Genomic DNA, 14076 nt, shown 5'->3' with positions numbered 1-14076 from the left:
CTGTGATCGGGCATTATATACTAAAATACTATAATAGTTGTAGTAGTAGTAAAGAGAAGAAAATTGACAAGTCATGAATGCAGAACATTGCATTTTAATTTTGTTATCTTATGGTTCAAACTCTGAGGATGTTTCATTGTCTTTACATACTGCGATCAACTTCCCTTACAGAAGTATTGGAACAAGGCCAATTGATTTTGTTACAAAATACATAAGCTCAGCAGTGTGTAAATCTCACGCAACAAAGTGTGAAGTCCCACCTCTGCTATCAGCTTGTGGAACAATGCATGCACTCTTGAAAATAGATTTTTCTTAAAGTTTTAATGTCTACTTGTGTATTACTGATGCATTTCTGAAGGAATTATTTAGATTCAAATTAATTTTGAAATTACAACTTTCCAGAGTTCCATCATTTATGATCACTAAATAATTTGGTAATTGCCACGCTATTTCATGATAAAATTACACTTGTTCCAACCAAAACTGTTCTGAAGTTACAGGAAAATACAATAAACTGAGCAACTGCCAATACTCATACAGCAAAAACATCAGCAATGCTGTAATTTTGGCAAACAAATGCACACAATGCCAATACCCCTTCACACACAATACAAATGTGGCCAAATTGCGCACAAAGCAGGAACCATATGCAACTCATGTAAAATCGGACCTGCCTCCAACGCCTCGTACAACTGTCGCTACAACTATTTGCACACACCAGCAGCTGAAAGACAGAGTGTGCCCTGTGAGAGCCCATTCGATCCCTCTCGCGGCAGGTGTCGGTCAAATTCCAGGTGACACACACGAACATCTAAAGCCCCTTTCACACCAGGCCCACTTCGAGTTGTGCTGTGCGGCATCATGACGATGCCACATGGGAGCAACCCATAGCTAAGACGATGTAGCTTAATGCCTCAACAGCGCGAGGGACGCAAAGGATGAAGTGAATCGGACACCAAAAATTAAACATGCTTAATTTTTTTTTTTTTTTTTTTTGCATCCTGTGCTCGACACAGAAATTAAGTGGTTTCAATGCAAGTCAGAGCAACTTGATGGTACTCAACATGACTGGAAGCCACACCCTCACAATATAACGTTACCCGATGCCAATTTATGATCAAAGGAAGAAAGATAAACTATAACAGAACTCAGAGCGCAGACCTGCAGCTCAGCACAAAAACAAATATAAACTAGAAGAGAAATCCGAGTGCACAGTCTGTCTGCAGCCAAACTGTGCACTCTGATTTCTCTGCGCAGAGAACCCGCAGGCTGCGTCCTCACCTCCTTTCTGCCTCCCTGCTGCGCACACCTGATGCAGACATTTCTGCATCGTCATGACGCCACATGACGCAACTCGAAGCAGCCCCAGTGTGAAACGGGCTTAACACTGCTTGCTTGGTACTTAAGCCCCTTTCACACCGGGCCCACTTCAAGTTGCGTCGCGCGGCATCATGACGACGCTATGGGGAAGCAACCCAGTGCCAAGATGATGTAGCTCAATGGCACAACAGAGCGAGGGATCCAAAGAACGAAGCGAATCGGACACCAAAATTTAAAACGTTTAATTTTTTCTGCATCCTGTGCTCGACGCAGAAATAAAGTGGTTTCAATGCAAGTGACAGTACTCAACATGACTGGGAGCCACACCCTCACATTACAACGTTACCCAATGCCAATTTATGATTCCTGCTGTGTTCCATTGTTCCCGAAGTATAAATCACGCAGGATTGTTTCTATACCGTGTACACAATGCAGTAAAACTACACGCTCAAAGAAAAAAAAATGCTGATTGCAGCCTGACTGCAGCTGCAGCTCCTTGCTCTTAAATTCTCTCACAACTGTGTATACGACAGCTGGGACCAAGCTTTACTAAATTATAAATAACTTTTTAATGATATGAGATAGAAACGTACTTGTTTTGCTGAAAAGTTAACTCCGCAGACTTTCGATCCACCGTCGGCTGTCTTTGTACTCCTCATAGAAGCTGTGTGATGATGTGCGCAATGTCAGTGTCCAATCGGAATTGGTTCACCGTCACATGGTTTTCCAAAATCCAATCGTAGGACAGATTTACCTCACGTGATAAACCAAAGATCATTTTCAGGAGTGATATCTTACGAGTTGGCCAGTTTGAATAACCCCTTAACTCTTCCAATGCACCCTGCGCCATTACACACGGTGAAAGTGAAAGCAGATGGAGAGCCCCGCATGACAATCTCACGTGCTCTAACAAAGAGTGTGTAACTATCAGGATTGCGCCACTAGTTTGCATTTGAATGTTACTGGATTAAGCCCAGGTTACACATAGACGGTTTTGTTGGCGGGTAGTACGTAGACCGAAGTTCGCGGCAGTTCCGACTGTTTTCGCTGTGGAAAGGGGCGGAGTATTTTGCCGAACTGGAATCAGGTCGAGACCCCGATGAGGACGACGAGCATGCAGATGAGCTTCCCTGAGACGGTTTCTGACAGTTTGTGCAGAAATTCTTTGGTTATGCAAACCGATTGTTTCAGCAGCTGTCCGAGTGGCTGGTCACAGACGATCTTGGAGGTGAACATGCTGGATGTGGAGGTCCTGGGCTGGTGTGGTTACACGTGGTCTGCGGTTGTGAGGCTGGTTGGATGTACTGCCAAATTCTCTGAAACGACTTTGGAGACGGCTTATGGTAGAGACATGAACATTCAATACACGAGCAACAGCTCTGGTTGACATTCCTGCTGTCAGCATGCCAACTGCATGCTCCCTCAAATCTTGCGACATCTGTGGCATTGTGCTGTGTGATAAAACTGCACCTTTCAGAGTGGCCTTTTATTGTGGGCAGTCTAAGGCACACCTGTGCACTAATCATGGTGTCTAATCAGCATCTTGATATGGCACACCTGTGAGGTGGGATGGATTATCTCAGCAAAGGAGAAGTGCTCACTATCACAGATTTAGACTGGTTTGTGAACAATATTTGAGGGAAATGGTGATATTGTGTATGTGGAAAAGGTTTTAGATCTTTGAGTTCATCTCATACAAAATGGGAGCAAAACCAAAAGTGTTGCGTTTATATTTTTGTTGAGTGTATATGGATTTCATTCATATGTTTTTACATCGGACATGCTTGGACCCTCGTGCGCATGCATGAGTTTTTCCACGCCTGTCGGTGACATCATTCGCCTGTGAGCACTCCTTGTGGGAGGAGGAGCTGAAAACCTCCACATTTCAGGCTCTATTGATCCAGGACGTTGTGAGAGAACAGAGAAGTTTCAGAAGAAGTCGGTTTCAGCATTTTATCCGGATATTCCACTGTTAAAGGAGATTTTTTTAATGAAAGACGTGCGGGCGGATTGCAGCGTCAGCTCGCAGGCGCCGCGACGCTCCGCCACAGGAAAAACACCTCCGTTGGAAGCCTTAAGGACAAGTTGGAACATGTGCAGCTGTTAAACAATTTCTCATATACTCACTCCACTGAAAGCCATCAAAAACCGCCTGGATTTTACAAATGGTTATCAACACGGAGGTGTTTTTCCTGTGCCGCTGCACCGCGCCAGCTGTGTCCTGACGCGCGGACCCGTCCGCACGTCTTTCATTAAAAAAATCTCCTTTAACAGTGGAATATCCGGATAAAATGCTGAAACTGACTTCTTCTGAAACTTCTCTGTTCTCTCACGACGTCCTGGATCAATAGAGCCTGAAATGTGGAGGTTTTCAGCTTGAAACAGGCTGACAACGGCGCCTGGGAGCGCTGCACAACGTCTCGCTCCGTGGGAAGTCCTTAAAGCGACAGTATCACCTCAAAATCTCTCATCAGCCGTTAAAATTTTCACCAAAAACCAGCTTAATTTTTCGAACCGTGTCCACTTCGATGTGTCTCACAGGTTTAGAAAAAATTTTGATCAAACAAAGCGCCAGTCTCTCAGCAACTTCTCAGACAAAGGAATTCCAATGAGGGGCTGGACGACTCCTCCCACAAGGAGTGCTCACAGGCGAATGATGTCACCGACAGGCGTGGAAAAACTCATGCATGCGCACAAGGGTCCAAGCATGTCTGATGTAAAAACATATGAATGAAACCTCGTATATATATATAGTCCATTGTAGCTGCCATTGCTTAGAGTGACAGCTGCTGAGTTCAGCACCTTCTCCTCCTCCCGTCGCCTCCCACTGTAACTCAGTGCAGCGGATAGTTTTATTACAAACATCTAGAATAATATGGCTTGTTGTGTGGTAGAGCTGCCACAAACAACTGTTTTTGATAGTCGACTAGTCAACGATTATTTTTGCGATTGGTCAACAAGTCGGATCATATGTAAATTGCAGGTTATCGCATTTTATCGATATCGATACCATTATCGATTCCGCTTACCAATCCGATTCATTATCGATTCCCTTATCGATACCTCCTGTGAATTTCCGGGTGCTACAAGTAGGCTTTACAGGTTTTCTGTGTCAACAACATTTTATTGAGTCTTATAGTAAATAAAGATGAACCTGGTCACTGGATCATTGATCTCTGCTGAATCCTTGATCTGTGGACATAAATAAACTCTACATGGTGGATCCTTGATCTCTGGATATAGATAGAAAAAAAAAATCTGTAGTTTTTGTCAAAAGCATTTCCTTTCAGACGTTAACGGCATAGCTGTTACTCCATACGTCTGAGCTGAAATCACTTGGCTGCTGGAGTCTGCAGGTCTGCAGCCATACAGTTTTAGGCTGCTGCACGTGAGCCAGGACATCTCATTTGTGAGGAAAAAAGCATTTTGATTGATTGCGGTTTATTGTTTGTATTACAATGTTTGGAAAGAGGTGTCATTTGATTTAAATGCCAATTTACTTCGAAGTTATTAATTTGGAGCAGACTCTATCTTTCTAACTTGACTCAGCGGTGCAGCGTTTGGAGAAATGGAACAGAGGACAATTCTCGTTTCTTTCTCGCAACAAGACAGGAGTATCAGTCACTTTAATCGTCACAAAAGTGACTCATGACATATTTTAATGGCTTTGAGAGGGGATAAGAAGCGGAGCTGCCACTTCTGAAGCAGAGTGAAGCAAAGATCCAAAGAAGCAGTGGATTGAATCACTGCTTCATTGGTTCAAGGTTCAAAGCAAATGACTCATTGACTACTTAATTAGTTGTCGACGGTTTCAATAGTCGACGTAGTCGTGAGTAGTTAACTAGTTGTGGCAGCCCTATTGTGCAGTGAAATTTCTTAACGGATCTAAGATGTCTCTGTTGTAATATTGACACTGAGTGAAACATCTTGAAGGCTAACAGTGTTAGCGTTTTTAGCAGCTGTCAGTAGGTCCATTTGATTAGGGAATAACCGTGTTGTGTCTGTTGATTTGCGGATGTTCATGCTGGTTATACGGTCGCAAATTAAGCTTTACCAGCAACAGCTATTTGCGACTGTATAACAGCATGAACGTCCACATTATCAGACACAAGGGGGTTATTCCCATTCTAATTCAGTTCCACCGTTTGCACGGTTTATTTTTCTGTAGGCAATTTGGTCAGTGAGGCTTACCGTAGAGGCAGCATTGCTCCAACAGTGGTCAGGGCTGAGTAATCCATCAAATGGGAAAATCCATCAAATGTAAAACAGTAATTCTATTTCAGAATCCACATCAATACTTTTGTATGGGTAGCGTAAATTCACCCATTTCAGTGCCGGCGTCGGTACGTGACTTTCTCTCGCTGTCAGCTAACTGTGCCATTATGACATCAGCATAGCAGCGCACATGGGCGGGGTTCTGTCGAGATGTGCATCTCGTCGGATAAAATGACAGTTCTGCTTCCCTACAATATTGCGCATGAGTCTGCATGCGCAGTTGCGCGGAGGGCGTGGAGTAATACATCCAAATGTGAAACATTCGAATATTTTACCACCGTTACCCTGATATTATACAGTCTGAAATCTCACATGATTAACCAATCAGATTTGAGGACAAAAATGTAATTGGATTAGAATGCCTGATTACTGAGGAAATATAATGGCTGATAAGTTTTACTGTCCATACCAAAGTTAACCATTGTGAGAACCACCGTGCAATTTCAAAAAATATGATTTTATAAACATCCGAACCGAGGTTAGCCTATTAGCTGATATTTCAGAGTCTGAGAGAAGGGCATGTTCAGGCATCTTCGGTCACCCACAGAGCCACCATGGTCCTCTTGCATCAATAAGTTCATCGTGAATCAGTGGCCAACAATTAATTCAAGCAATAATTAATCAAATATATCTGTATATGTGGATTAGTGGTTAGCACTGTTCCCTCACAGCAAGAAGGTCATGGGATTAATTCCCACCTGTGGCCTTTCTGTGTCGAGTTTGCATGTTCTCCCCAAGAGCATTAAGAATAATTCACAATTCAGGGTTTCGGGATCATACCAATCCGTTGTTTATTAAATCAAAGATACTAAAACTTCATGATATGATTTCATTTAAGACTGTTCAGTTGATGCATATAGCGACAATTAAACAATCACCTTTCAGAATTCAAGAATATTTTATGCAGAGAGAAGGAATGTACAATTTAAGGGGTTCATATTATTTTAAAATTGCTGGCGCTAGGACGACGAGGAGGTGCTTTTGTGTCTCCATTTGTGGCCCAAAAAATGGAATAATTTACCAGAGAAACTTAAGCGATGTCCAGATATTAACCGGCTCAAATATTTATACAAAGAAATGGTATTTTTAGATAGGTATTAGATGAATGTGGTTGAGTTGTGTTATATGTAGATGCTGTTATACTGGAACCTTTGTTTTTTTTATTGTTTGTTTTGGGAGATGTTTGTAGAAATATTTGACTTCTTTTATCTGTAGCTATGTGCTGCTGTTGTTCAGATTGTGTTTGGATATAAACATCTACAACCCCAATTCCAATGAAGTTGGGACATTGTGTAAAATGTAAATTAAAAACAGAATACAATTTGCAAATCCTCTTCAACCTATATTCAATTGACTACACCACAAAGACAAGATATTTAATGTTCAAACTGATAAACTTTATTGTTTTTATGCAAATATTTGCTCATATTGAAATAGATGCTAGCAAGACAGAAAAGCTGGGACGGGGCAACAAAAGACTGCAAAAGTTGATGAATGCTCAAAGATCACCTAATTGGAAACAGGGGACTGTCATCATTGGGTATAAAAGGCATCCCCCAAAGCCTCAGCCGTTCACAAGCAAAGATAGGGCGAGGATCACCAATATGCAATCACATAACAGCCTACACAGGGACTATGCCAAAACTGAGCAATTTTCTAGTGTACTCCATATGCATCATGACGCAACTGTATGCAAGCCTGGTGTGAAAGGGGTTAAGCGGTTGAAGATGAGTGAGTGTGTATCTATATATTTCTCTACAAATGGAGATATATCCAGCTGTCTCTCTTTATATGTACACCTACACTGGTTGAATTTGCTGTTGATATTTCTCCAACATCACTGCATTTTTGAGCCGAACACAGGGATGTAGCTTGTGGTAGAGCATATGCTTTGTATGTATGAGGCCACTGATTCAATCCCTCATACCTCCAAAGCTTTCAGACAGGAGAACACTGACATTAGCAGATGACATTTTGATCTATAGGGAGAGTAGAGAGCAGGTTGACCCTACCCTGGAAAGCTGGAGCTGGAGATATGATCTAGAGAGAAGGAGATAGAAAGCTAATAGGAGCAAGACAGGGTACAAGTGTGTATTCACACAAGAGGGAGCCAGAGGAATTGTGTAATTTAAAAACTTGGGGTCAGCGACTCAAAGTAATGAAGAGTGTGATAGAGAGGTGAAGAAGAGATTGCAGGCACGGTGGAGTGGGTACAGAAAGGTGACAAGGAAGGATTTGTGACCAAAGAATATCTGCAAAAGTGAAGGAGAAAGTTTGCAAGACAGTACCGAGAGCACAGGTAGGACAGTTTAGAGACAAGGTCAGAGAAGCAAGATTGAGATGGTTTTGACATTTGCAGAGGAGGAACTCAGGGTATATAGGGAGAAGGATGCTCGGGATGGAGCCACCAGGCAGGAGGAGAAGCGGGAGGCCAACGAGGATTATGGATGTGCTGAGGATGTGACAGAGGAAGATACACAGGACAGGGTAAGATGGAAAAGGTTGATGTGGTGACCCAACACAATGTCGCATCAATTTGTGACTGCATTACGAAAAGTAAATGAGGTATTTTTCAGATGGTGTTGAGTTACTGAAGTTTTAATGCAAAAACATGCGATGTAAGGCAAAATAATATTTGAAAAATGTTGTATTTATGCACCAAAAAATATCTCAGGAGAGTATTTTTAAATTCTCTTCAGCATAAGTTGGCTGGTGAGTGGCTGATCTTTTCATCTTTTCTCCTGACTACCTGAAACGTTTGGTCATCAGTCTCATCCCCCTTTATTCCTCTACCTGATAGATTCTTTTTCACTTTCAATTTTTCTTGTGATTTCTGTCTATCGCTCCTCTCAGCATCTCCCTCCATATGTGTTTGCTGCGAGGAGGACTGCAGGTTATCTTCAGGCTATAAAATTGTTGTTTGTGTGTCTGTCAGCAGATTGAGAGCCACCCACTGGACCAGGAGTATCGGAACAAATCAGACGGAGATATGGAACTGTGCAGCATGTGTGTGTGTGTGTGTGTGTGTGTGTGTGTGTGTGTGTGTGTGTGTGTGTGTGTGTGTGTGTGTGTGTGTGTGTGTGTGTGTGTGTGTATTTCTTTTTAAAATGTACTATATCAGTTTGAGCTATAGCTCTGTGGATAATTGGTTTGGTGAAATAGTGCTGAGTGTCTATGGCTCTGGTGGCCTTCTCTCTCTATCTTATCCTGTGTGTGTGTGTGTGTGTGTGTGTGTGTGTGTGTGTGTGTGTGTGTGTGTGTGTGTGTGTGTGTGTGTGTGTGTGTGTGTGTGTGTGTGTGTGTGTGTGTGTGTGTGTATGTAGTGTTTTATGGATAAACCAATATCTGCTCTTCCAGCCTTTACTCTCTATTTCAAACAGAGGATCTCCACACAGGGTATACAGTAAAGACCTTCTCTTCTTTTCTCTTCCACCTTTGAAAGCTGATGTGACATGAGATATTTATCAGTAATGAGCACTGGCAGCTTTTGCCTAATTGCAGAGGTTTGTTGCATGCCATCACTGGTATTGGTATTTGTGTGGTCATTGGTGTCCATCATGGATATAAATCATATCTGAACGCAGATGAGAAAAAAATTCTTTATCTCCTCCAACAAACTGCAACTCACAAAATATTGAACAAAAAAGTCACTGTGCCTCATTCAGCAATAATTCAATGTTTTTTGTGACTGCTGCACGCTAATCTCTGCTGGATAGTGAATTAGATACAGTAACTCAAAAATTTTTCATTTAATGTAACTCTCTTTACACTCCAGAACAATCAAGTTGGAGCCATCTGTAGAAATGGAGCCACTGACATAGGAACATTGCCACAAATCAGAGGTGGGACAAAGCCACTGTCAGGACACTTGCTCACCAGTTACCAAAGCAAGTCCCGCATCAATTTACCTCAACTCAAGACTCACAAAGTATCTGGGTTTGCAATTGTCCTGGACCAAGAGTGCTAGCTATGACATTTTAGACATGTGGTGTATTTCTCTGTGTGTGATCCAGCAAGCAGGACCATCACTGCTGAGGCCCCCAGTGCCTGCAGAAGGCCAAGGGGATGTTCATGTTTCACCTGGCTGCATCACACAGATGGTTACTTTGTCGAGGTGGGGATGGATCAGTTGTCGGGGATGGTTGTCATCCTGTCAGATACAGGATGACAGTCAGTGTGTGAGCAGGACTTATGTCCTTTTTTGTCCTTTATTTAACACAATGATGAGAGACTTTGAGGAGAGAGCGAGGAACTAACTGCAGCAGCCAGACAGTTTTTTTTTTCTTTTAATTGGTCACATGTGCGCGTGTGAACGAATCGTCCGTGAGTGGACTGGAGATGTCCGGACTTTTTAGTGGATGTGGACATGTCCTGTCTCTGGCAATCAGTCTGTGAGCGGGACTTTTATGGACTTTATTTAAACACATTTGTGAGAATTTAAGAGCGAGGAGCTGCAGCAGCTGTCAGGCTGAGCATTTTTTCTGTGCTCTTTGAGCATGTAGTTTTACTGCATTGTGTACACGATATAAAAACAATCCTGCGTGATTTATACTTCGGGAATGGAACACAGCAGGAATCAGAAAGTGGCGCCGGGTAACGTTGTATTGTGAGGGTGTGGCTTCCAGTCACGTTGAGTACCGTCATGTTGCCCTGACTTGCACTGAAACCACTTAATTTCTGTGTCGAGCACAGGATGCAAAAAATAATTAAACATGTTTAATTTTTGGCATCTGATTCACTTTGTCCTTTGCGTCCCTTGCACTGTTGTGGCTTTGAGGTACATCGTCTTGGCACTGAGTTGCTTCCACATGGCGTTGTCATGACGCTGCACGACGCAACTCGAAGTGGTCCCGGTGTGAAAGGGTTTTATTTTAGTCCAACACTTCTCAGCACAGGTGTTGAGAAGTCCAACACACACAATGAGTTGGACATTTTCATATGCTAAAGGTCAACAAGATGTGGAGCCAACTGAAGAACATTCAGTTCAATTCCTAAAGTTGTGTACATGAAAAAAGTCAGTCTGCACATATCATAAGTCTTATCAGAGGACAAACAATTTTTTGAATGAAGTGTAAAGTGTCTTGATGATATGATGCAGTGTTTGGATGTTCTGAAACAACACTTGACACATTGATTTCAGTAGACTTTTTTTGAATCATGAGTTCACCACTGAGTTGCGATCAAAAAGTGTTTTCATTCTCTTCAGCAGGCTTCTTCTGAAGAGACACACGAGGAGACATATTAGCTGGTGGAGTAATGATGACGACTGTTTGTTTTGTGTCTGCGTTTGTGTAGGTGCTGCCTCGCCAGACATGCGGCTTGTTTACGCACACCATCTACTATAAGGAATACCCCGGTGGACCTAAAGAACTGGACAAAAGCATTCGTGGAGGAGAGCTGTTTCTTACTGTCCTACTTAACCCTGTGAGTCAGACTAAATAAATGCATGTGGACGTCTGGCACGCTAACAGATTGGACACACAAACTGCTGCACTCCGCTGTGATTTTCACTCCAAAGACAACCTGGGTTTCCACTCTGCCTGAAAAGGCAACTTTTTCTCTGTGTGGTTGATTCTTTTTTCTTTCTTCTTTGTGGGGGTGTGTCTGTCTCTTTTCCTGTCAGGGGCGGCTTCTCGCTGTGGCGCGTGTTCGTCTCCGCACTTTAAATTAGGTCTCACCACAGGGGGGTTGCTGTCTCTCTCTCTCAGACATGCACGTGCTCCCCCTCTTACTTCCCCCACTGTGGATATCAGCTCGACTCCATTCTGCTTTGAATTAAGGAACAGAATTAGGTTTTGGTGGCAGTTAAGACGCTCATACACATGCACACACTCACGAGCACACTTGGGAATTATTACCAAGCTCCAGCTTTGTATCATTCTCTCTTTTTGTGAAACTGCACATGTGCACAAACAGTTGCAGAGATGCTCCCAAGTCTGCGGTAGGCTGTTGTGAAGTGTCAGGTTGGGAAGATGGTGAAGGAGAAGAGCTGTCAGAACATCAGAGTCAAGTGTGGCGCTGTACCATACTCAAGTGGTTTAGTTAATCCAGTCTCATGACATTTCTTGACGGCATCATGAAAAATAAATTAATCTATGAGTCGTGATACCATCACGAAAAGTGCCACATTTTCAAGACAGGAGCACAAATTCATTTTGTGGCACTATCACGAAATGTGGGTAGTCTGTGTGGGTTAGAAAATATGAAGCCAACATAGAAGTACCAAGACATGCAATTCTGTGAATGGCCATTTGAGGGTGGTTCCAAAAGTAAGTTAATCTCAAAAGCCCATGTTTAAATTTCTAACTTTACAGCACAAATAATCAGCCTCTATAACTTGCTTCCATGAAAACTGTATGTGGGGTGAATTTTTTTTAATAACTCATCAGTTTAAGCCATTTTAAGCCATAAAGTTATGAATAATAAAATAATGAAAGGGGAAATCCTCACTGTGAATGACAGCTAGGGTGCAGACTCGAAGCAGTTTTGCACCCTGATTATCTTTTGCATTTTACTACAAATATCTGAAATAAAATGGCTTGGCTGTAGTGCTCCGGTATTTCTGTTGAGTGAATTTTTAGAATTGCATAATTTATATGTTCACGCTGTTAGCACTAATTCAGCATTGACAGCTTGGTGACATTACATCAACTGATGGTGTCACAATTACAATGTGCAGGTCAGATTTTAATAGCCACACCGAGGCAACCATTATGAAATTAACTGCCCAGTCTGCAAAATACATGCATTAATCATACATCTAAATCAAAGTCAGCCTGTTTGCTTTCACTTGCTTGGTAACTATGAGATGGGGGTGTGTTTATTTGTCCCACCCATGTCATGACTGGCCAAGATGACAAAATCTCAAGCACCACATTTAGGCTTCAAACCCACTTTTCAGAAAACCTATGTGTGAAGTCATGGAGGTTTGCAGCCTATGACTAAACCCTAATGTAATCCTTTGTTCTCTGTCTGCCACTGTGTCTTGGTATATTTTCTTCTTTTTTTCTTGAAAACTCAAATAACACTTGGATGGGGATATTGTATATTTAGCTCATGGCTTGTGCCAACGTCATTCCAGTGTGACTCATATCCCTTTTTTATTTTTTGCCATTTAATATATTTTGAAGTAAAAAAAATTGCAGGTAAATTCACCATTTGCACTGCCTTTAAATGCTCGCAGCACTCAAATATATATATACACACACACACACACACACACACACACACACACATATATATATATATATATATATATATATATATATATATATATATATATATATATATATATATATATATACATACGTGGTCTGTCCATAAATTAACGGTCCTTTTTATTTTTTTTTTAAAAACTATATGGATTTCATTCATATGTTTTTACGTCAGACATGCTTGAACCCTCGTGCGCATGCGTGAGTTTTTCCACGCCTGTCGGTGACGTCATTCGCCTGTGAGCACGCCTTGTGGAAGGAGTGGTCCCGCCCCCTCGTCGGATTTTCATTGTCTGGAAATGGCGGAATGAAAAGGACTTTTTTCCATCAGAATTTTTTCAGAAGCTGTTAGAGACTGGCACCTAGAAACCATTTGAAAAAGTTATCTGGCTTTCAGTGAAAATTGTACGGGCTTCACAGAGAATAAGGACTTTAACTACAGCTTTAAGGACTCCTTTAAGGACCCCTTTAAGGACGGTCGGTGCGCCGCGCTGCGAGCTGTGACGATGCGGCACAAACCACTGGATCATTTCTAAGCTAATGGCTCTGTGGATACGAGACCGTCGTGTGCTCTTTCTCTGGTTATCACAAGACCTGGACATCAGCCATTTTCCGTCAGATTTCACTTTTAACAAGAGATTTTGTCATGGAAAGCCGCGCAGAGGCTTCGCGCGTCACGACCGATTCGCTGATGAAGCGAGAAGTGTTAGAGGACAAGTTGGGACATGTCTATCTCGGCTTTCAGTGCTTACCAGTCGAGTGAGTATAAAAGAACTTGTGGAGAGCTGGACATGTCCCTCCTGCTATTTCATACATTTTAATTTATGCCATTTCAAATACAAAAAAAAAATTAAATTTCTAAAATGATCTTCCACGTCGAAAGGAGTCAGTTGAGGTGGCTCGGGCATCTTTTCCAGATGCCCCCTGGACGCCTCACTGGAGAGGTGTTCTGGGCACGTCCCATTGGCAGGAGGCCCCGGGGAAGACCCAGGACACGCTGGAGGGACTACATCTCTCGGCTGGCTTGGGAACGCCTTGGGGTTCCCCCGAAGGAGCTGGGGGAGGTGTGTGTGGATCGGGAGGTCTGGGCGGCTCTGCTTGAGCTGCTGCCCCCACGACCTGACTCCGGATAAAGCGGAAGACAATGGATGGATGGATGGATCTTCCTTAAACTCAAACTGAAAGCAAATCTCTACAACTTGACGATAAATTAAATAAAAATATAAAAGCCAAGATGATGGGTTGCATAAGTAATGGAATGCTTTGG

At 42.5% G+C, this 14076-nt stretch overlaps 1 protein-coding gene across 2 annotated transcripts in view; it reads left to right on the top strand.

The window, feature by feature from the left end:
• The window catches only part of ndst3 (N-deacetylase/N-sulfotransferase (heparan glucosaminyl) 3), a 391475-nt gene that overhangs the window by 162808 nt on the left and 214591 nt on the right, over positions 1-14076 (top strand). For both annotated transcript variants that reach the window (XM_034187550.1, XM_034187551.1), the window contains exon 6: positions 10891-11019. In XM_034187550.1, the coding sequence (XP_034043441.1) occupies positions 10891-11019 (129 nt within the window). The remainder of the gene's footprint in view (positions 1-10890; positions 11020-14076) is intronic.

The sequence above is a fragment of the Thalassophryne amazonica genome, chromosome 15 (genome assembly GCF_902500255.1).
Source record: "Thalassophryne amazonica chromosome 15, fThaAma1.1, whole genome shotgun sequence".
NCBI lineage: Eukaryota > Metazoa > Chordata > Actinopteri > Batrachoidiformes > Batrachoididae > Thalassophryne > Thalassophryne amazonica.
The sequence above is the reverse complement of the archived record's forward strand: the minus strand, read 5'-3'. Positions and strand labels throughout refer to the sequence as shown.